Here is a 25,617-nt window from a genome sequence, read left to right on the forward strand (position 1 = left end):
ATCGAAACTGAAAGGAGATCGTAGCTATAAGCTGGGCTCTGTCTATTCATATCATAATTACGAAAGTTGACGAAGCGCAGAAGGAATCGTGAAACAGGTTTAGTTGTAAGCTCCTGCCCAGCGCGTGACACCTTCGTTACACTCTCGGTAACATAGCTCCGCGACCGGACTATCGCTGTGAGGAGCTTGGTTTAGTCGGACGTAGGGGAAGTAACTCTCATGACAATCTCTGTCAGCATGGCTGCAAGTTGTTCGAGGTTTGCGGTACTGCATTCACTTTTTCGAAGAAACCGGCTTCAAGGTGAATTAGAAATGTATTTTTGCATGAGGACCACGGTGCCTATTGGTTCTTTAGGTCAACATTAGCGCCTGAAATCATAAGCATGTTTCAGATGTTTCTACGCGTATTTCCATGATCGTCATAACATTGATGGGACATGTGAAGATCCAGGGTAGAATAGGTCTAAAGCAACCCATGCTTGTCCCCTGTGAAGATCCGTGGTAGAATAGGTCTTCAGCAACCCATGCTTGTCCCCTGTGAAGATCAGGGGTACAACAGGTCTTCACCAACCCATGCTTGCAGTAAAAGGTAGTTTTGGAAAAATATACAGTGCAATTAAATGTATCTGGGAGCATGATAAAAGTGCAAAGGTAATTATTGAGAGGTCAGTGGTTTTTGAAGCACTAATGAGATGGAAATAAGTACACTCCCCAAACCATGCTAATCATGCATGTCAGAACTGTGAGGATTCTCGTAGAATAGGTCTGCAGCAACCTATGCTTGCCGTAAAAGATGACTATGCTTGTCGTGAGAGGCGACTAATGGGTTTGGTTGGTCAGGCTTGCTGACTTGGTTGATGCATGTCATCACATTCCAATTGCGTTGATCAATGCTCATGATGTCAATCACTGGATTGTCTGGTCCAGAGTAGATTTTTTACAGACCACCGTCATATAGCTGGAATATTGCCGAGTCCAGTGTTAAACAACTAATAAACCATGCAAACTGTAATGATTCAGTTATCTTTTGTACGAAGTGTTTAAAGTGCAATGCATATTTGGATCAGGAATCTATCAGGCAATTTGGGCAAAACTAAATTTTTAAACTTATCCAATCTCACAGTATGCATTTCTTCTTTCTTCTTCGATCCTATGTGGAAACATGCTTGAACCATGTTTCCAGCTTCTAAAACAGAAAACCTCACCTGAACACAACACAGCATGCCCCAAGTTACCGACTAATAACTGGGTGAATTACGTGCTCCGTGCATGGTAACCTTACACCGTAATCCTACACAACCTGATGACTTGTGTCTATCTGTCAGCCCATTCTCCTTGTAGTGAGTGAGTGAGTGAGTTTGGTTTTACGCTGCTTTTAGCAATATTCCAGCAATATCACGGCGGGGGACACCAGAAATGGGCTTCACACATTGTACCCATGTCGGGAATCGAACCCGGGTCTTCAGCGTGACGAGCAAACGCTTTAACCACTAGGCTACCCGACCGCCCCCATTCTCCTTGTAGGGCTATCAGGCTAGAGGAACTGAGATGCGGGGTTGGTTGGATGGGCATATTGCTGTGAGATACAATAAGTATATAAATATGCAATTTAGAATAAAATTTTCAAATTATTAAACTTATCCTAATTTACACTATTCATTTTATCCCAGGATTGGACATCGGGCTGCAGGTACCCGAGCCTGTATTGACTACAACCGTGAGACAAACACGAGGAAGTTAGAGATAACAGTGCAATAATAAAATATTTACAACACTGCCAAGTGTTGTAAAGACATGAACATATAAGCATGAAAACGCACCATCAACTGATGATACTATCCCGATATGTTAATCAGGGAGTGTATCCGGTAAATTCATTCTTCCCATGTGATTCTGAAACTTCAGAGAATTATTTGTATGTTTTGCTTTTAGGTTTTCATTATCTGAAACGTTGGGCGAGCAGCTCCAAGGCAGGCCAGTCATTGAAGCAATGGCAGCTGATGAGTGCCGTGTGTGTGGAACGACCTCCAGTCATTACACAACACAAGACCAAGATGGAGGAAAAGTTTGGGGAGCTTCTCAACAAGATGGAGTTTGAGAACAGTCTCTTGTCAAGTCATGAGTTGCGACACAGGAACGATATGTAAGATAAAAATGAACTTGATGATGTTGGAAGTTGGACGCTGTTATGTCTTTACGTCATATTCATACATGGTCTAATTCTTGGGTAACTCTTTACCTAGTGGAGAGTAGAGAAGAAATCTACCAATAAGTCTGCCTTCATGTAGACCATGTGCTCATAGCCAGCAATGAATTTTTGCCCACTACACTTCTTATTCCATTATACATCAGACGCCTTGTCCAAATGACCATAGAGGTTAATTCCATCAGCAAGCCAACATGGTATGGATGTCATCTGTGTGATGGCTCCACGCCTGCTACACTGGAATTGACAAGATGCAGACCCTGTAGGGTTGTTGGATTATCTGTAGGTTGTGTTATATGCTTGCCATCATCTGAGGCACTATACCATCTTCCCCAGGCAAGGAACTTAACTGACTATAAAAGTCCAGTTTCCACCCTTGCCGAACTAGTCAAAAAATTTCTGAGCTCGATCGTAGCGCCACCACGGGTTATGATGAGTTATGTCCCTTCTATGTCCCTTCTACTGACCAAACAGATTCCACCGCTCATATCACTTGTATTTGGTCCAAACAAAATTTCGACAACCAGTCAAGATGATCTGATCGCTAATCAAGATCTATATTGTGATAAAACTAGTCTTACTTTGCAAAGTGCAACAAATCTTTGAGCACTTGGATTAAAAACATTAAAAGATTTGGAAATGTCTTTTGACGCAGAGTTGGTGGTACACATGTTTTGCAATCGTTCAAAATCTGCATGGCAGTTTACGAACCGGATGTTGATTTCGTTATATGATTGACGAGTTAAGTGAGAAAGTTACAGTTTATAACAAAACATTTTCGAGAGAATAACAAACGGCAAGAAGTGATATTAACACCATAAATGACCATCTATCATTATATTGTCTTGTCAATGTGGAAGTTACGTAAAAAAAAAAGATGTCAATAGTGTTTGTCCAGGCTAGACACTTACCATAAAGGGAGGCAATTTAAGGGGAGGCAACTGTTGTATGAAAATAGTTCCGTCATAGTGTTATGTTCACTGCAGTGATATATCAAGTGTTATGTTCACTGCAATGTAAATATCACTTTTCTCAATTTTAGAAAACTCTTTCACACTGAAGTTTATAATAAAATGTTTAGAACATTGACATATTTCCTGCATTGTTGATAGTGTTCTTTCAAACAATGAACCTTTGCAATGTTAAGTGAAGGTCAAGTGCTCTGTGTGTTTTCAGGTTAAGTAAAGTCTGAAGCTAAAGTGAAGGTTAAGTGCCATCTGTGTTTTCAGGTTGCGAGAAGCACGACGCAAGGAGGATGACTTTGAAGAGACGGAGGCCGAGGCGGTCACACAGACAGCTCTTGACCTGGAGGACATGTGGGAGATAGAGGCTAAACAGTTCACTCCAGCCGATCGAGTCACCGGTCAGTGCTTCTCTTGCTGAACGTCTGAGCAGCATATTGAAGAGCAGAAAGTTTTGTGATCAACTGAAAATGAGTCATTTCAAAATGCTATAGGCTGCCATGGAGATGAGATCACTGTCCTGAAAAAAATCAGATAGTCTGCCTTTTTCATCCTTTCTGGTAGTTTGTGTCTTGACCCATAGCTGGGGGCACGGGTGGCCCAGTCGTGTTAGGCAGAGTTGCGTCCCTTGGGCACGCTAGAAACCTATGATTGTTGGTTCAAATCCCAGTTCACCCTGATTATGTTTCTAGGTTTGTCAGCACCATACCTGTGCTCGTGGGTTGTAAACGTCTGAGACCTGCATCACTTCGGGCTTTCCTCCCACATTGAGCTGACACACTGTGATGTAACTGGAATACTGTTAAAAGCAACGTTAAACCTAACTCACTCACTCACTCACCTATAGCTATTTGAATCGGGCTAAGATGCCTGAGACAGCTCATGTTTTCTCATCGTGCGCAGGACGTGTGTTCCTGTTGTCTAACATGTCTGAGGTATGACATTTCCCAGTGTAGAGTTGTGTCCCTTTGATAGTACGATCATGGGTTCAAGACTTCGTTTCTGGGTTTCACAAAAGTTGTAAGCATCTAGGACCTGCATCACGTCGGACTTCCCTCCCATACCCACTGCTTTAGCTGACCCTGTGATGTAACAGGGTCAGACTTCCCTCCCATACCAACTGCTTTAGCTGACCCTGTGATGTAACAGGGTTGCACAATCTCACTCATCTTGATTTCAACTTCAAGCAAAGCTACTGATGGTTTCTATAACTGGCTAAAATCTGAAACATTGATTTGTTTCTTTTTGAATTTCAACAAAGAGTTAAAGACTGCTGTGTTCAATGTCTTTTTTCAAAGTTTAATGAGAATTCAAATTTAGATTTTTACTCAGCTATAAAGTCAACTTTCGCAACTGAAACGTATTTGCTTCATGTACACCAAAGACACCAAAGAAGATATTTAACATTATTAAGAATTGGAGAATTACAATTTATGAAAAATATTTCAGTTGATGATACCTGATATTTCAGTTGACTAAACCTGATGTTTCAGTTGACAAAACCTGATGTTTCAGATGCAGACAAGTCAGGAGACAAGAAGTCCACTGACAGGAAGTTGGCCGAGAAGCTGGTTCTTCTGGTGAAGCAGAAAGTCGGGGACAAGCCACTGTGGGTATTCCCCCAGGGAAGGTGGTCAGAGGGAGAGTCTATGAGAGAGGTGGGTCACAATTGGTATCGTAAAGCAACAAAAGCCTTGGGTATTAAAGTCCACAGTACTGACATATTCTGAGGCCTATCTGAGATGATATTGCACAGTCTTAGCTGCTGTGCCTTCCCCTTCAGATGTCCGTGCACTTGCCAAGCTACATCACAAAACTCTCTCAGACTTGCTGGGTAGGCCTGCCCCTGTGTTATCAAGTCCGTTATTCACCAAGCAAACGCACCATGGTATGACGAACATGTGCACCAGGCAGAGTGCAAAAGTGGAAAGCAGAGAGGAAATGGAGCAAGACATGTCTCGAAGTTCATAGGCAAACTTACTGCCAAGCTAGACACAACAAGCTTAAGGTCATCTGTCAGGCATTATCTGTCTGCCTTGGGCGGTCTAGTGGTGAAAGTGTTCGCTTGTCACGCTGAAGATGGGGGTTCGATTCCCGACATTGGTACAATGTGTGAAGCCCATTTCTGGTGTCCCCGCTGTGATATTGCTGGAATATTCCTATAAGCAGCATAAAACCATACTCACCATACTCACTCACTCACTCACTCACTCACTCACTCACTCACTCACTCACTGTCTGCCTATCTAGCATTGAGGGAAGTAAATATAACACACGTGAGAGGCATAGGTGTATTGACAAGCTGCTCGACAAGAAATCAGAAGCTAAAATGCTGGCCAAAAAGACCGATAATCAGAATTATCATCGATGGGAAGACATATTAATGATTATCGATATAGAGATTGTGTCATCGATAATATCTCACACAAACAATTGTGATAAAATCTAGTTTAAATTTACCAAAAGAGACTTGTTATTGTCAATTATGCCGATTGCCAAAGAAGGAAAGCAACTGTTTTTGTTATGAATCTAATGTCCACAAAGTAATCCATGCGTAAATGTGTCACCACTCACCAGCACCATGAAGAGTCTTTGGACTTTTTTTTTACCTATTTGCTCATAGTAACTTCTCTGATATTTATCGATATTTAGTTAGCGATTATGGATCTCTATGATCTATATCAATAGCCAGCCCCAACAACTTGTGTTGTATACTACTTATACATCTATCACTGTGTCACTTTATATTGCATTAGGTTCCTACAACCTCAGGTAAACCTAGTAACCAGCTCATCTCCCAAACCTAGGTTTTGAATTGAGTCACTTCTAAACCTGCGTTCAGGTTTTTCAATTGATGTTTTATAAACTGTCGTCTTGATATGAACACAGTATTCATTTTTGATTGGTTAAAAGTCACATTTATTTTTACATGAAAACCAAACAGTTTAAAACTCCTTGGCAAACCTTTTATCGACTTGATATATTTTCTATATCAAAACAGCCGTAGGTGAGATTCTCTCTATTTATCCTCAATACTACTCCAGTACGTGCAGTGAAACCCTGTCTGAAGTCAAGGGACAGAAAACAGGAGGGTGTCTGGAAGTGGGTTCATTCCATTGACTAATGTGGTTTCATTGTAAAACAGTTTTTTTGTGATATAAGAAAATTAGGTTGCAATCATACAACATTCATGATTACTCTTTGTTTTTATGGGAAAAATAATATTTTTGATTTACCGTATTTGATGTGATAAACGACCCGCTCTAATAAGATCCATGGCGATATTTGCCAATATATTGGCTAGTGAACAATCCCAATGAGCACCCCTTCCGATTGATCAATGTACACAAGACTTATTTATTCGTGTTTAATATCCACTCGTGTGTTATATGCACCCTTAATTATGGGAAATTAAATTCTGGGAAAATATATCTGTCGTATATAAACATTTCAGGCTGTCAGCAAAAACCACAAAATTTATTTTTCAACTCTGTTTTTACACCAAAATAATATTCTAATAAGAGCCCCCTATTTGTAATTTTGAGAGCGCCCTGGGCGCTTATTATGTCGATTTCGGTATTATCAATGATTCTATCCCAATCACACATGCAATGGATGATTGTTTGAACAGACTGCGGAGAGAGTCCTGGGTGTCCATTGTGGGGAAGAGTTATCTGCCCAGTTTGTGGGGAACGCCCCCTGTGGTGTACACACGTACGTCTTCAGGTCAAGCCCTGAGACAGACACGGGAGTAAAGGTATGGCTGGATGTGGATGATTCAACCTCTTAACATGACATTTTGCACTTGTAGAGGCCTTACCCTTATAGAGGCCTTACGCTTATAGAGGCTTGACCCTTATAGCAGCCTTACCCTTGTAGAGGCCTTACCCTTATAGAGGCCTTACCCTTGTAGAGGCCTTACCCTTATAGATGTCTTACCCTTGTAGAGGCCTTACCCTTATAGAGGCCTTACCCTCGTAGAGGCCTTACCCTTGTAGAGGCCTTACCCTTATAGATGTCTTACCCTTGTAGAAGCCTTACCCTTGTAGAAGACTTACCCTTGTAGAGGCCTTACCCTTATAGATGTCTTACCCTTGTAGAGGCCTTACCATTATAGAAGCCATACCCTTATAGAGGCCTTACCATATAGAAGCCTTACCCTTGTAGGAGCCTTGCCCTTATAGAACCATTGCCCTTGTAGAGGCCTCACCCTTGTAGCAGCCTTGCCCTTATGCTCTATAGAAGCCTTTCCATTATAGCAGCCTTGCCCTTATGCCCTTATAGAAGCCTTACCCTTATTATATGTATGAATGCTTTACCCTTAAAGAGGCCTGACTCTTATAGAAGCCTTACCCTTACTGCTTCTAATTGAGGCAAACAGCAAACATACTGTGTTTTCAGTGTAAAACTAGGTCACTGTAAATTGAACCGTGCTAAATTGAGTCTGGAACTGGACATAGACCGTGAGGTTTCAAATATTAAACTTCGAACGGTTAAATCTAACTATACTCGAATTGGAATACAAAATATGATTTTATGAGATGGTTGGTGAATGAACATGATTTTTCCTGTTAACTTTGCAATCCAATGTGATTAAAATCACCAATTTGAAACCGTTATCAAATCTCACTGATTTGATACCTGTTATGGTAATGGTTTGGTGCATGTTAATTCTGCCATTATAATGTCTGTGTAATGTCTTTTGTTTCAGCTGTTTTTCTTCAAGGCTGCGTACAAGACAGGTGGTGTGAGTGTAGATCAGGGCACTGCTGAAGACTTTCTGTGGGTGACAAAGAGGGAACTGAAGGACTACTTGCACCCATCATATTACAGCAGTGTTAAGTCTTTCATACTTGAGATATGAATGTGTGTTAGCTGTATGTGTGTGTGTGTGTGTCATCTCACTGGTGGTCACACATTAGGTCCAACAGTACATTTGGTTCTCAGACATGAGACTCGAGGTGAAGGATCCCACTTCTGATCGGAATCAAACAATGAACATTCTGTCACACCGGAAGATCACTCTTTCAACTCTTGGTTTACGAAAAAAAATTCCAAAAAGAATTAAGAGTAACAAACAAATTTGAAACATGTTTAAAGGGGCACTGATCTAAAGCAATTCCCCGGGACTTGTTGTTGCCTTTGTTATTGTTTTTTCCGAGTGAGTACCCGGATGTATAGCAGAAATCTAGACTAGTTCGCGACCTCTGCTGAGCCATTCGTAAGTGCATTTGTCACTTTTATGGGTAGTAATATGGACGTATGGTCACATTGATCAACAAAATGAAATACAGTTTTCGAGATAATAAGGAAATGTAGGTATCTTTGTGGGTAGCATCGGTAATGGTGACGAAGTTTTGATAAGTCACTTGCTTGGTAATTTTGCGATTTTCGTTTACACTATTTTGACTTGCAACACAAAGTAAATATTTCACCTGAGCATTGCTTTTTTTATAGTGTAAATTTTTTTACTGTCAAATGTGTAACAAATTTATTAAACGTCTAAATATTCAGTTATTTTACAAAGTGACTGAAAAACATTTCCATCTGTATTATTATGATAACGAATTCCAAACATTTTGATGTTTAATGTCATCACTAAGAGGCTGAAAATGTTACGTTGAAAAGTACATTTCTATGTTGTTTGGCTTCTAATCCTACATAATAATCCTATTGATTGTCTTAATCACTCTGGACAGATTTTTTAGTCAAAATTGCCTGAGAGAATCACATTTTACAAATTGACGGTAATATATACACGCTTACAAAGGAAAAGACCCGTGAAAACAACGTCTGTCGCGCATTGAAGAATTTCCCAACCAAGACGTAGAGAAACAAAAACGAATCGGTTGAAATGAAGGAAAACAAAATGCAAGTATCATAATTACAATCTACCAAATTTATGTGTATAAATTTTAGGCAGCTTCCTTGTTCGAGGAATGTATTCGTGAATATCCACACAAAGGAACAATATCCCACTCGTCTGCAGCTGTACAAAGAAACTTATTCGATATCACGTGTCTCAGTAACAATCAAATATTTTAAAAGATATATATCGTTTCGGGATATTATAACCTGTGTTCGTTTCTCAACTGATCACTTGGATTGTTTCAGGTGTTTTACATAAGTGTCAAGTCTCAATGGTCAGCTGAGAAAGCCCACGTGACAACTATTTTCATAACGTCCGCGGTTCCTAAAAAATCCATTGAGTGATAGATAACAATGATCAATCAATCAACGTAGTATCAGTTAACCCTTTGATCAAAGTATGTTGTTTTTACATCGGCACTTCACGCCATGATATGAGTGTATTCCCTTTGGTTTAGTAAACCTAGACATGTAAACACTCTTGACATATCCACTGTGCAAGATAACAGTGATTAATCAATCAACGTATTTTCTGTTAATCCTTTGATGACTAGGAACGATCCGTTGATTTACAAAAAAAAGTAAATCAACTGATCATTCATCTCTTGCTGGGCTGCCACGTGCATATTACATAACACACATTTCACCTCACTTCAAACCTGGATTTAGATTGAATAATTACCCCAGACACAATAAATGCCAAATGGGAACCTTTGTCAGGTAATCTAAGTGGTGCTACCACTAATTGTATCTGTAATAAATTCATTAACTGAGCATCAAGTGAATGACGACAAATACACAAGTGTAGGGTTATACGAGAAAACGTGGATGACAACAAGGGAGTAGTAATCGTATTATCGACTCAAGCCGAAATCCGAAAATGCTTTCACTGCATGGATTCTTTTTTAGTATAAACTTATAACCATCTGGGGTATTTCCAAATGACGACATCCGATGAGCTCCGCTGTTCTTTCTGTCTGTTTGTTTAGGCTGAAGAAATTAATTAACATACGAAATCTTAATGGATCACAGTTAACCAATCAGTGTTTATGCAAAAATGCGTAAAACAAATATTGCCTCCAGCCTCCAAGTTTATTTAGCTGTCCTTGCAGACGGTAGCTCTGGTCACGCTCAGTTGCGTTGCGTATCATCCGGGTACTCACGGGGAAAAAAACAATAACAAAGGGAACAACCAGTCCGGGGAATTGCGTTAGATCAGTGCCCCTTTAAGTATTTGTTTGCTGAGTGAAATAAAATAAAGTACTGAAAATGATGATTTTTCCTAATGACTAGTCAAAGTCTTATCAGTGTTTCCATATTTTATAATCCATTTAATTAGCAAAGTTGGGGTGAAATTAAAATTTCTTTCCTTGTCAATATCTATAAGATCAGATCTTTTACTCTGATGAAGTACCTCTCTCCATAGAAGGTTGTGTCAGGTGAACACTTAGTGACCTTTGACCCCCTGGCTAAATGAAAGCTGTGTGGGCTCTTGAGCCAATCAGATGTCAGCTTTCTATGATGATGAGGTTCATTTCATCGTCATCTCAGTTCAGATATTTCAACAGGTAACCCAGGTTGGACACAAATACCTGTCCTCCCTTTATGGTGTAGAAGCCAGGCCGCTCAGAGACGACAGGGTGTATAACATATCCACGACAACATAATCGGGCGTCTTTCGGTAAGTTCGTTATCGAGATTCTGAAATAAGATATGTTGGTCTGAATTAAGCAGCCTCAGCGCTCACTGGCTAATCAGAACAACTGAACCGACATCCGGTTGAGGTGTCCTCAGATCTTCATGCAGTGCGGAATTGGCGTAAAAGATTTGATTTTTATGAGATTATTTCCTTGCGAAACAATGGGGTCAATGGATCGGTAAACAAGCAATTAAGAAGAACCCTGTTTAATATTAGCATGATAAGAGAGAGATAGAGAGAGAGAATGAGAAGACTCCGAACATTTTTTATTGGTTCCTCTCTGTGTGTCATCATGATTTAACTGTGCACATTGACATTTGTGTTGTACTGTAAATAAAGAATACAACAATAGTACAACCTTGGACTTGTATTTATCACATGAACCTTCAGACAACAGCCGACTGGTGGAGGATGTGGAAACTGGGTTCCGACAGATCACTGTAACAAAACACTTTCTTGGGATGCAGTTTGTCTCTGTAGTTACAGGGAAATGATACATCACACGATAACTATTCAAATGTGAAGTCATGCCACAACTACCTGAAGCACAATGGAACAACGGACATGCAGAACAACCTTCGTGGGTCAGGCCCTAAGAGTCAGACAACCAGTCAGTGTTTACAGTCAACTTTTTAACATCGTCAACTACGACGTCAGTGGCGTGAAGCATACACATTGTTGCCTAATTATTAGTATGGGGTGACGTGTATGGAGATTAGATATTATTTCAGCTAGTTACAAAACCAGATATATTTTTTTATTTAAAACTATGTGCTTGAATTTTTTAAAAAGAAAAAACACCTTGCAACAATGTACATGTAAGGGGCTTGATACCCCCTTTGTATAAGATTAAAACAATGCCTCTCTTCAGATCTATGCGATATGTGCGAAAAGTACAAAGGCATTAAAACAAAACTGTCTTGCTTGACAACTGTACAAGGGTCTATACCGAAATGTAGCCTCAACAGTATTAAAGAAGTTGTTATCCATATATTGTGACTACTTTGTAACTCTCTAGAAGACAGTTGGGTCAACTTCCGCCAACTGCTCTGTTTCTACGAGTGTTCTCAAGCGATGTTCCTCAATGTGCTGTAAGATATTTTACTGTAATCCTCAGGTTGAAGCTTCAGCAAAGCTTGAGTCTTAAAGCTAAACTTTATTGGTCTCTGATTGCGTACACTGAGGGAGTCGTCATACTCTAATACTCGTCATCTAGATCACACAGTTTATCAATATAATCAGTGAAAAGAGATGGTTTCGTGATGGAAGATACACTTGAAAAATGTAGATACAAGTCTATCGTCTGTCAAGGTAATAACAATAACAAAGTTATCCAATCTTCGTTGCTGAAGTATGACAACGCCGCCGTTGCCTACAATACTACATGGGGTTATTTTGAGGTCATCGTCACAAATACCATACGCAGATAAATTGTGTATTGATATAATCCAGAAAGTCCAGATCAAAGAACCGATGCTCACTTCATACTCCTGTGCATTTTGCAAGGAATGTCCCCATCCAAAAGGATCTTGTTTAGTAATAAAACTGCCACCAGCTCATCAGCAGTCATCAGCCCATGGTCAGCAGACATGCCATGTGTTGCTACGCGGATTCATACAGTTTGCACATCGTTTTTTCGATTCATACCTCAATGAACCGAAAAAAATACACAGTCAATCCTAAGTTATTTACATACGGGTAATTATTTTTTTAAATGTACACTTCACTGACATCCTTAGAGGCTGCGCATCATGCTGATATCACATATAAGAAATAAAACACTCGTTGTCCTTGTTTATCGTACAATGAAACACTGCAGGGACTATAAAGCACTCGGACTAGCCCCATTCTACCAGTTTAACCAGGATATACCTCTAGCTCTTGTTTGCAAATTGTTGTAAACATTAATCAAGCCAGTAGTCGTATAATACAGTGAAATCTGGGTTATAGAGTCAATCCTTCCATTCCACAGACTTAGAGCAAGGCTAATCAGCACCATGAAGCTACAGTTCAGCTGTGTGTTTGTATAATGATAAATCACGAAATATAATACGAACTCGGCAATATCGGACAAGTCCATTTTATGAACAGGTGGGTAAAGTTTGGTATTTCCCGGTTATTCTCACAATTTTCTCGTCGATTTTCTGTATGTATTTTTGCCCAATACCGTTTGTCATATCTGTCCCACTTTGGATGCGATCGCTGGGTCATTGCATTTGTCTACGTTGTACAGCTACATCTATGAAAACAACTCACTAGACACATCCCTTTAAAAAAATAACGTCGTCCGATTTACGACGTCATCAAGTTGCGAGTGCATGTTCGTATGTCCAGAAAGGACGTCATGAAAGAACAATGTTTTATCGAAAAATAAACCACACTTTGTTCTTCTTTGTTCTTGGCAATTATCGCCTAGCCATCTTGTAGGTAATAAATAAACGACGAGTGGGAGTTGTGTATCGTACAGTAAAACACTGCAGGGAGAATATACCACGAGGGGCTGCGCGATAAATCGCAAAGAACAATGAAGAACGAAGCGTGGTTCATGTCACCTCATGGCACGCCCCTCATATTCTTATTTTCCTTGCAGTGTTTTATTTGTACGATGAACAACACTCGTTTATTTCTAAAATAATTATATATGTCCGAAACTAGTATTGTTGTATCAGCCATGGTCCATGCATTTTTCTTTTTCACTTGCCAAACAATCCAACATTCGTTTTGTCCCTGTTAATCCTTAGGTTACTTTTCACATCAAATACTCTCAGACCATCAAGTAACACTTTTCATAGTGTCGTCATAAGCAAACAACGAAAGACAAATATTTAAGCGTTATAGTATTACCATCAGGTTTGAAATAATTTTGGGAGATCATTGAGGAATATAATAAACAATGTTGAAGATAAAATGCACCCTTGTATTCCCCAATGTTGAATTTAAAGGACTTTGAAAAACCCTTGTCAGTTTTAACACAGAAATATCAGTATATAGTTATTATTATATAAGTGGCTGTAAATAGTGCATGCGAGCGAGCGAGCGTGCGTGCGTGCGGGTATGTACTATCTTATCTTCTCCTGGACTTGCTATGAACTGTTTTGAACAAAACATTATTTCATCTGCAGTTACTGGTTTATTAAGTTGTTTGTTAGCTCTTGGGGATCAGCATAAACAGATCCTTCTGAGATAAAATTCTAAGTTTGTCTGATAGTTTTCAGGTTTCTGTTTTGATAGAGTTTCCAGTTGTTCTAGTTTATTTTGTTTATACATTGTACACATATTGTTTTCGTCTGAATAACTTTTTGTATTCTCTCTTTTGTCAATAATGCTGTTTTTTTTACTGAAATAGTGTGTACTTTATTGACATCGTAATATGTAGGTATGAAAATAGACATATAAAGTGAAACGTGAACTTTGGTTGAGATATAATGCTAAACGTGTTTGTGGTAGCAATAATAGATTATGAATGTTAACATAAAGTTATTAAAGCATCGTTTATCTTTGTATGATGTTATATAGTTCCTACAACCCATCTCTCATCCTGTAGAGCTACTCACGCTGGTCACATGCAGTGTGCCTGCTGTCACGGGTCGACATACCAGTATGTGGCTTAATACGCCTGTCTATTTCAGGGAAAGGGGCCAAATGAGGTACAGTCAAGTCCCGTTAATCCGACATTGTTGGTTGCATATGATTATGTCGGATTAACGAGTATGTCGGATAAACGAAATTAGGTATTATCAACGTTCGTGATCGAAAATTGGACAACTACACGATAGATAACGATTCAAACATGTAATAAAAAAGGAAAAAGGAAATATTCATATTGTTGTGTTACATTGTTGGCGGAATATGTTTTCTAATCATGCAACCTCTAAAGTTTAACACAAAACACAAAGTTTACTTACTTACTTACTTACTTTGGAGATTTAACGTGCGCTTTCCGACTGATGCGTATTTCGCACACGGGAGTTTACCTCTGCAGCTGTTTAAATATGCAGCTACTCGCCGACTCGTCTCACATCAAAACACGGGGCTATGTACACGCGGGCAGATGACCACGGAGTACGCTGATCGCTGTGTCGGATTAACGAGACTGATTAATGAGTGATTTCAGCAAATCGTTGCAAATGAGGTGTGTCGGAGTCGGAGTGCGAGACTGTCGGATAAACGGGTCAAAACAGCACTGATTTAATCGGTTCCCATCATGTCGGATAAAGCCGATTGTCCTATCTTTCGAACAGTATAACCCTGCCCTGCCTATGGCCAGTGCCTGTCACGGACCACTACAGTAGGAGTTTATTCTGCCCAGATGACCACCAGCTAGCCACATATTCAAATGTCAAGCAAACGCAAGCTATTGGCAATGGAAGCATGTGGAGTTTCTCTGCCGAAGGATTCGATTCCTGTTAATAATCGGTGTATGGTACCTTTTATTGATGAGCTTCTTTCCTATGGTATGTTATCATAGTACTATGGGTATGTTATCATATTCCAATGGGTATAAAAGAGGCGACTAACAGGATCAGGTGGTCAGGCTCGCTGACTTGGTTGATGCATGTCATCGTATCCTAATTGTGTAAATCGATGCTAATGAAATCAGTCACTGGCTTGTATGGTCCAGACTCGATTATGTATTTTTCCATATTGAAACCCAACATCCTCATCACAGAAACAACTTAACCAGAGCTCCTGCACATTCTTTGGCAGAACTGGACACAATCAAGAAGGCGTCCATGTTGGCCGTAACCCCCACGTGATACCGCACTTTCGTTAGGCAACACACAGCCGAACTGAAGGTTTGAAATATCTTAGGGCTCTTTGCTGCAGCAAAAGGTAGCTTTTTATGCTACAAGTGTAGGTAGTACAGCACTACTCTGATCATGGTTACTTGGCTGCAGTCGTATTGATCTGAACCAGCCTTGAGATCAACCTTTGCGAGGAAACTACCTGGGTGATTCACTTTTTACCGTCCCTTAAGTCCAAGAATGAGCACTCACACTTTACCATGTAATAATTCATATCTTTTCCCACGGAAACTCTCATCGTGGATAAGTCTTTTCTTGCTGTCACTCTTCGGGATAGCAACAAACACACTAGCAACTCTCGGTTTAGATGTGGCAATCCCATAATTCCCTAACATTAATTCTTCCTTTATCTGCAGTTCTGTTTGCTTCCGGTTTAAACATGCCGACCTATGATTCTTAGTTTCTCTGTACTCCTGTCATAGGCCAGTATATCTCCCCATAGGTATTTCTATACAAGGCGACTTACATCTAGGATGTCATTCAGACAGTCCAGTATTCCAGATATATCCACTCCTTTGTCAGTAATCATCTCTCAAGACGCCTATACTGGCGTATGTCAACATCTCTAATGTGGAGTTATCACCGTCCCCTTTTGAACTACCAAGGTCAAGTTTATACCATCCCCGGAATCGAGAAACTTCGCCTCCAGATCTTGTGCTAACGATGTTATTATATTTTGCTTTACTTAATATATCACGAGTTTCTTGATTTGCGCCGTTGTGACCCACTAGAAACCCATCTTCTATGGGCTTGGTGGCTTTCTGATGCTCTTGTAGTATTTCACTCTTTCGTTGTAACTCTTTCCTTCTTTTCGCAACATGTAACTCCAAAACTATACATCCTTTCTCCAATCATTTAATCCTGGCCTTATTCAACACACACGGAGATGGTAAGCCAATTTGGGCGACTTTCTCTTCAGTATTTTTTCAGTGAGTATGGTTTTATGCCACATTTTGCAATATTCCAGCAATAAAACGACGGGGGACACCAGAAATGGGCTTCATACATTATACCCATGTGACGAATCGAACCCGCGGCTTTTATCACTAGACTACCCCACCGCCCTAGAACGGAGAGACCTCCTGGGCGACAACTCCGAAAAGTCAAATCAAGCTAACATGAAACATTATGGTCTATGGGGAACAACTCCTACTGACTATACATTTAAAATTGCACCTCGAACCAAATATCAATAGACATTATACACATTATTTCTCGATAAATGCCTCATGACCTGGGAACGAATGTCTTGCATCCATTGATTGTACAGATCTGAATAGAGTCGTAAAAAGCTGCTTATAATGTGATAAACACCTGCCGCCAACAGATCACGTAATGTACTTAACACGACAGGCGACGAGCGGGTTGCGGTAATTTCAGGAACCAGAAAGAGAGGCGACTTCCGAGAAGAGAGCTCCACGTTGTAATAGAGGTATGTCACATATTTAGACGCCATTGCTCATACACACGTATAGATTTTACATCATGCCACAGCTCATGATTGTGTTGCCTATGTTTTAATGTATACACGTAAGGGCAGAGGTTTGAATTAAGCACAGAAAGTAGACTTGACATTGAGATATCCAGCAGGTGTCCACCATGATTACATCCATATAGTTCTCTAGGATGTCAGTTAGCAGCTGAATCGTCATCGCTGGTGAAAGGCTACACACTCAAGAGTATTACTATTATAAAAATCAATTAACACAGAGCTAGGCAGACAGATTATCGTCTGCCCTTTTAACACAAGCAGTTACAAGTTATAATGAAAGTAGAAATGAGCTTAAACGTCCATCCATATAGTTCTGTACGATGTCAGTTAGCAGCTGAATCGTCATCGTTGATGAAAAGACAGCACAGTCAAGAGTATTACTATTATAAAAATCCATTAACATGGAGCTATGCTGACAGATGTTCGACTGCTTTTATCTGAGGTCATACAGGTAGTTACCGGTTATAAGTAGAAAGGAGCTTAAACGTCTGCTGGTGTCCACCCACCCCCTCCCCTACCCCACACAGTAGCAGACTCGGGTCATTTGATTTGCTGACTAAGTGAACATGCGTGCTGGAAACACCACATGAACGACAGCTAAGTTCTTCGGGTTTGGTGAGGCGTTGTGGCGATGTACACGATTTGATCAGAGTTATGTCCCTTTAAGCTTGCTTGTCTGTTTGATATCAGTCCTATGACTAAATATGCCTGTATGATTTTGTCTGTTGTGTGTGTGTGATGTGTGTGTATTTGAGTGTGCGTGGGTGCGTGCGTGCGTGTGCGTGTGTGTGGACAATCTGTATCCGGTCATGAAGACGAATTTAATTCATGAGGTAAATGTTTGTTGCCTAACGATGCACAGCAGAAGCGAACACCTGGTGTCGACACTGATTTCCAGGTATCTATTCATATAATTTTCACCACTATTTTGCCTTAGATTGAATGCGCTTCGGCAGATACTGATTATTCTTTGGCGTTGTCGATTTTTATTAAATCTTAATGTAGTACTTCACAGAGGAGAGTGTGTATCCCCAAACACGCCAATATTTGACGACGGTTTAAACCACGTGTCTACTCGCCGTCTTGACCTGGTAAGGTCACGTGAGGGGTGTGGGGTGACAGGCAACCAGGAAGTAAAGTATTGAAGTACGTGCAGTACTCGGGGGAGGTGTGGTGTGTGTTTCAAACCTGATTTACCTTTTACTACAAGAAGCTGAAACATCAACCTTGTTATGGAAATGGGTTAATGGCGTAAACGACTGTTGTTCTTGTTTCGGTTTGAAATGAGTCTACTGTAAGATTGTTGAATTAAGATCGTTGTATGAAACTAATTTTAATATCCATGTGCATTAATTTTATGTCATGTGTGAAAAACATGGCATACATTCCACCCAGTCTCTCCACTTCATGGACTGTACATATTCATTACTTAGGGGAAAACGTGAAATAGTATCATGATACTGTGTGGTATTTGAGGTTCAGGGCGACTTACGTAAAACATAATTAACAAGAGTCATAATGTTCCACAGATATACATGCAATGGGGCAACGTATTGTCACGTAAACTCCTGTCTCGCTGTCTTGTAATGATGTCACGTCTTGGGACGTTGGGGATGATGCATCCATGTACATGTTGTATGATTCTGTCTATAACATGTGCATATATACTTCACTAAACTATCGGTTTGGCTTCAGATGGCGACCGCTAAGAAGCTGACAGAGAACCACCTCTCCTGTGTCATCTGTTCTGAGGTGTTCACAGACCCTGCCACCCTTCAGTGTCATCATACATTCTGCAAGTCCTGTCTGCTGAAATACACCTACACACAGCCGGAAGCAGTACAAGCCAAGTCCATCCAATGTCCCTCCTGTAGACAACAGACGAAAGTAAGCAACCCTTACAGTCCAGTAGAGGAGTGGGTCAGTCAGCTGAAACCAAGTCACGTCATGCAGGGGCTGATGGACGACTATGGACACTGGACAAAGGGTAATCAGCTTATAATACTACTGCCTGACTAATATACCTTTTTCAAAGGTTTGTAAACAACCACACATGTGTGCATAGATGAGCATTCATTCATAGAATTACTTATTATGACTTCATGTTATTCGATTTTGATGCAGGAAAAATATTTCTTTCTTGCAAAGGCAAATAAATTACTTTCCGTTTGCAACAAAGAGCTTCAGATGAACCTAATTACCTATTGCCATAATTTTATTAAATCAACATGAATTTCATGTCCTACCCCCACCACGTCGTCATTCCTTTTTGTCATATTATTGTCAGTTATTAATACAATTTGTATGACAAGCTAGCATATAAATGTCACAATTTGTGTCTACTTATCCTGAATAGGGACTACAATATATGTCACAGCTAGGAAAGGGTTGTGTTGATAGAACTGTGGGGTTGATCTTAGTCGCCCTCCACTGTGACATGCCACAGCTATCACAGGCATGTGTTGACAGAACTGTGGGGTTGATCTTAGTCGCCCTCCACTATGACATGTCACAGCTAGGACGGGGATGTGTTGACAGAACTGTGGGGTTGATCTTAGTCGCCCTCCACTATGACATGCCACAGCTAGCACAGGGATGTGTTGATAGAACTGTGGGGTTGATCTTAGTCGCCCTCCACTGTGACATGTCACAGCTAGGACGGGGATGTGTTGACAGAACTGTGGGGTTGATCTTAGTCGCCCTCCACTGTGACATGCCACAGCTAGCACAGGGATGTGTTGACAGAACTGTGGGGTTGATCTTAGTCGCCCTCCACTATGACATGCCACAGCTAGCACAGGGATGTGTTGACAGAACTGTGGGGTTGATCTTAGTCGCCCTCCACTATGACATGCCACAGCTAGCACAGGGATGTGTTGATAGAACTGTGGGGTTGATCTTAGTCGCCCTCCACTGTGACATGTCACAGCTAGGACGGGGATGTGTTGACAGAACTGTGGGGTTGATCTTAGTCGCCCTCCACTGTGACATGCCACAGCTAGCACAGGGATGTGTTGACAGAACTGTGGGGTTGATCTTAGTCGCCCTCCACTGTGACATGCCACAGCTAGCACAGGGATGTGTTGACAGAACTGTGGGGTTGATCTTAGTCGCCCTCCACTATGACATGCCACAGTTAGCACAGGGATGTGTTGACAGAACTGTGGGGTTGATCTTAGTCGCCCTCCACTGTGACATGCCACAGCTAGCACAGGGATGTGTTGACAGAACTGTGGGGTTGATCTTAGTCGCCCTCCACTATGACATGCCACAGCTAGCACAGGGTTGTGTTGAGAGAACTGTGGGGTTGATCTTAGTCGCCCTCCACTGTGACATGTCACAGCTAGGACGGGGATGTGTTGACAGAACTGTGGGGTTGATCTTAGTCGCCCTCCACTGTGACATGCCACAGCTAGCACAGGGATGTGTTGACAGAACTGTGGGGTTGATCTTAGTCGCCCTCCACTATGACATGCCACAGTTAGCACAGGGATGTGTTGACAGAACTGTGGGGTTGATCTTAGTCGCCCTCCACTGTGACATGCCACAGCTAGCACAGGGATGTGTTGACAGAACTGTGGGGTTGATCTTAGTCGCCCTCCACTATGACATGCCACAGCTAGCACAGGGATGTGTTGACAGAACTGTGGGGTTGATCTTAGTCGCCCTCCACTATGACATGCCACAGCTAGCACAGGGATGTGTTGACAGAACTGTGGGGTTGATCTTAGTCGCCCTCCACTATGACATGCCACAGCTAGGACGGGATGTGTTGACAGAACTGTGGGGTTGATCTTAGTTACAGGTTATCCTACTGGCTGTGCCATGGCGCTACATTGTCACAAAGCATGTTAAATGAAAACGTTTATGTTAACTCGTCTGTCAGTGAAGTCTCCCATCTATAAAGCTGCGGAAACGCCCGCAGTTTCTAATATGCATCTGTTATTGCATATCTAGTCAGCAAATAATAATCCTGTGGTTATGATTACCTGTAGGTCATGATTGACAACATTGTGAGACAGCATCATTGTTTCATTACAACCTGTGTCATATGATATGTTCACCTGCAGAAAGGGCGTGGCCGTTTGTGACAAAACTAATGTGTTAAATGTTTCTATTTCTTTAGATGGTGTGCGATTCTTATCATGTTTTTTGACAATAAAATTCAGCACACTTGTTTTTGTAGGTGTGGAGGAACACTTGTGCAGTGTTTGTACGAAACAAGGAAAGAGAACTCCAGCCACTTCTTGGTGCTCCGTCTGTGATGTTATGCACTGTGAAGGATGTCTCCAGATGCACAACATGATGCCAGTGTTGTGTGACCATGAAGTGGTTCACTTGTCTGATCACACCAAAATAAAGGTCAAGCGTCGCTTCATGTGTAAAGTCCACAGAGATGAAAAGCTGAAGTTGTTCTGTAAAGACTGCAATCAGGCAATATGCACGATATGTTGCAGCATAAAACACAGGGCATGTAAGGATGTTGATACAATAGAGAGTATGACCCCTCTTGTGAAGGAACAACTGACAAGCAAACTAGAGAAACTCGGAATCAACATTGCAGCTACGAATAGTAACATATCCCAGAGAAAATCTACAATTCAAGATGTGAAGAGTAATTCACAGACCCTCAAAGATCAAGTCACAAAGACACGGGACACAGTGATGTGTGCTATTTTAAGAAAAGAGAAGCAACTCCTTGGTGACATCGACAAAGCTACTGATGAACAATTACGTGAGTTACAAGCAGATATTAGATCCCAGGAGATCGAACTACAGATGTACCAGCAGCAGTATGAGTTCACAGCCAATGCTGTGACGTCCAACTGTGAGGTGGACATGTATGCCGTCTATAAGTCGATGGGTGAGACGTCTACAGACAACAGTGACGCGGACAACACACCAGCACCAAGATGGGTTGTATTGACACACGACCTGGACAAGCTGAGTAAAGCAGTTGATGAGCTACAGCTGGGGGAGGTTGAACTCGTCCATGATGTGAGTGACCTTGAGTCTTCTCCTGTTCTACATCACACCATTGACTGCAAGGAAGGCGGGGACAAGAAGGATCCTTTGTTGTGTGACGTCGCAGTGTTGACTGTTGATGGCATCAAAGTTGTGGTAGTTGCAGATTACAATAACAAGAGACTCCTAACATACTACACATCAAACTTCAAATCCTTTCATAATCAGCTTCTGCTGTCTAATGGTCCATGGCAAATAGCCAAGTTAAGTGAGAGTCAGATAGCTGTCAGTGTCCATGGAAGAGGAACATAGTTACAGTGAATGTTACCCCAGATCCCGTATTGCTGTCGACTATCAAAACAAGAAAGAAGTACTCTACCCTGGCCTTTCTGAGTCCTTCACACCTCGTGGCAAGTACAGAGAGACAGTCTCACTCTGTGGACATACTGGACATGACAGGGAAGAGACTGAGGTCTATCAACACGGGGGTGATAGGGAGTCCAGGCCACGTCCACGTCACCAGAAACAAAAACCTTATAGTTAGTGAAGAGGAAGTAAAATCCCTAGTATGTGTGACCAGTGAAGGAGACGCTGTTTTCACCTACAAGCCCCGAGGAGACTGGGCTCTGGCATGTCCTCAAGGCATCACAACAGCCAGCACAGGAGACATCTTGTTTGCAGACCAAGACTCCCACAAGGTGATTCAGCTGACAGGGTCGGGGCAGTTTGTTAGAGATGTCCTCACACAACAGGATGGTCTGATACGCCCTCTTGGTGTCTTTCTTGATGGTGACGGCCTGCTGTATGTTACGTCTGACAAATACGTAAAAGTATTCAAATTCTGCCCACGCTGAATGTGGAAATACGGATAACTTTGATCTCCATACACAGTTGACTATTTCAAAAGTTGACTCCTGCCTTAGTTCAGATCGGATCCAGATCTTTCCGTACACACGTAGTTCACCTTGTCATTGATAAAATATAGGGCGAACTAACACCAGTAGTGGTAGTCTGACCTGATAGAAGTACTTCTCAAGTACATTTGTGAAAGGAACGCACAAAGACAGCACTGAATGAGGACAACACTACACGAGATATCACGTGACCTAGATACATGATATTGGGCAGTATTGTTGTTTTATGTTGTTCATAGAACAGTAATGTTGTGTTGTGTAGTGTACTATATATCTGACGTGTGTTGTCATGGAGTAACCTGTTCACATAATTGCTCATGGTATCGGTCTTTAGATTATCAGTTTGACAACCCATCTCCTAATGTTTTAAAGGGGCGCTTAACTCTTATATAATACCACTAGCGTTCGGTGATCTACAGCGGATATAATAATGTGTGGATGCTGTGAGAACTGGTTGAGTTCTATAAATGTACTAATTTGTATCAGTTATTTCCACAATCTGGGGTATTGCGTAGAGTATAATAGTAACAAGATTCAACTCAATTCGGACAATACGCTCTCTATCAGTCATATCCCAGACACATAGGAGATAAGGAAATCTTTCCCGTAGCGATGTACAATCAAAACAATGCTATACACCCATGCAGGTGAATTTGTATTCATTGTTTACAAGGGACAGGGTGTGGTTTGACAGGTGATCAAAGGGACGCAACTCTGTGCAGAAATATGTCTTGTTTCCATGCAGTTCCAAGTCAAGTCACCCGTTCTTGTAGAAATGGATCTTTAAACCACATTGGCAAGAAAATGCCAACTTGCAACAAGAATATAGAAATGTCGTGTTATAATGAATTCTATTCTATGAAACAGAAAATTGATGAATCAGATCTTCAATAAAACTCAAACTTAAATAATCTTTGTTTTAACACCCAGCCACCCAGCCCAATCACTGGATGTGTGTGTGTGTGTGTGGGTGTGGGTGTGTGTGTGTGTGTGTGGGGGGGGGGGGGGGGGGGGGGGGGGGGGGGGTGGTGTGGTGTGGTGTGTGTGTGTGTGTGTCCACCATGTAGTTTCTCAGCATTCACCTTATGAATGTACATGGGCCAATAACTGCATAGTATCTCGTATGTAGATGGTGTATCAAGGGTCAAACAATCATCTGTACCAAGTTTAGAAATGCAAAATATCTAACCAAAGTTAGATTTAAACACCAGTCCACACATGGCTAATACATATGAATATCTAACCAATGACCAGAAAGACGTTTCCCTTTGGTTTCAACTAAGTCCCTATGTATATATTTCTGTATACGACCTCAGTGTATTATTCAAGTCTCAATGTGCCATGTGACCGGGTGTTGACAGAGTTAGTCGTGCAACATACATCTGTCATTCACAGACAAACATTCTGTACATTATTGTTTACACCCACGTAGACTCACTTGTAAAACATTGCTTCAGAAACACTCAATTATCCCAGCTGGTAATCGTCGAGCGGCTAAGTGTACAAAACGGCCGAACTGTGGACTTTGAGTTAAAAGCATGAAACTTGGTACACGAAAAGCTTTTACCATGGTGATTAAGAAGAACAAAGCAGTGCAACATCTTCAGCCTCTAAATCCTCCAGGATTCACAGCCCAGTTCGTAGGTTCACGTACTAAGAGGCTCTATATGCAGTGAGCATATTTGACATCACAGTCATGTAAGATGTAAGGAACATTTCAGGAGACAATGTTTGCCCGTTTATCGTACTTGGTCCAAATTCGCATATTTAAAATAGTTATAGTTTCACTATGTGAAATAAATGGTGTACAAATATACGTTTAAGTCTAACTTGGGTGTTGATACATTGTGGCAAAAATAAGGTGTTTGCTTTAGCTGAAATACATATGTGCAGAAGACACAAGACGGGCATGCTCATGTGAAAAAATGATGACATTATCAACTGTACCACTCAAAGGTCGTTAAGGATAACGTTTTCATGATATGAAAAATCATCCAACAAATCAAGATTGAAATATACTGGTACACAGTGATTTGGTAACCCCTATAGGGCCTCACGATGTACGGATAAAGGCTTGCAGTCGTGTGCATGACGTACTACTTTTGTTAAGGTGCTTGAAAACCTGTTTGGGTCCAACAGCGTCAAAGACGTCATTAGACAGATGCATATGCATGCTTGTAACTGGGTCAACACCACGTCACGTAGCAAACGTCTTTGATGTCCACCAATGTGTGATCAGTAGGACATGAAATCGATACCAGACGATTGGTTCAGTTACACGTCGACCTGAAGACAGCGGGAAGACAGGTTCTTCTGATGGCAGCAAGACGTCATCAGTTCGTGACTGCCACTACATTCAGAAATGACTTGCGGAACACCAATGGCATTAACGTTTTTTCTTCTCAGGCAGTGCGTAGTCGTCTCCGTGGGGTATTCCACTGACACGGCAGGCAAGCAGGTTTTGATTTAGCTGAAGAACACCTCAATCGGACAGACCAGGATTGGTCTCATGCCCGAGTGTGGCGAAGACAAGGAGAAAGATTTCAGGATTCCTACAAAGCCGAACATGACCGCTATGGAGGGTGCTCAATCATGATTTGGGATAGGATCAGTACAGCTGGAAGAACTGTATCCTACAGTGGAGCACGACAGGTGTGCGTCACAAAGATGGCATTCTGGGTGTGTACGAGAGACCGTTTGCTGGTA

The 25,617-nt window shown here is 41.3% G+C and overlaps 1 protein-coding gene and 1 pseudogene across 1 annotated transcript; both read left to right on the top strand.

Annotated features, from left to right (window-relative positions):
• Positions 1-219: 219 nt before the first annotated feature.
• Positions 220-8,832, top strand: LOC139445068 (large ribosomal subunit protein mL46-like). Its single transcript, XM_071226147.1, has 6 exons — positions 220-301; positions 1,933-2,143; positions 3,436-3,569; positions 4,684-4,826; positions 6,800-6,925; positions 7,880-8,832. The coding sequence occupies exons 1-6, from the start codon at positions 220-222 to the stop codon at positions 8,030-8,032; spliced, it is 849 nt and encodes a 282-aa protein (XP_071082248.1). The 3' UTR covers positions 8,033-8,832.
• Positions 8,833-16,898: 8,066 nt separating this feature from the next.
• On the top strand, positions 16,899-23,760 carry LOC139445531 (uncharacterized; annotated as a pseudogene).
• Positions 23,761-25,617: the final 1,857 nt, after the last annotated feature.

Source organism: Haliotis cracherodii, unplaced genomic scaffold (assembly GCF_022045235.1).
Source record: "Haliotis cracherodii isolate W230 unplaced genomic scaffold, xgHalCrac1.p SCAF_6, whole genome shotgun sequence".
Classification (NCBI taxonomy): Eukaryota; Metazoa; Mollusca; class Gastropoda; order Lepetellida; family Haliotidae; genus Haliotis; species Haliotis cracherodii.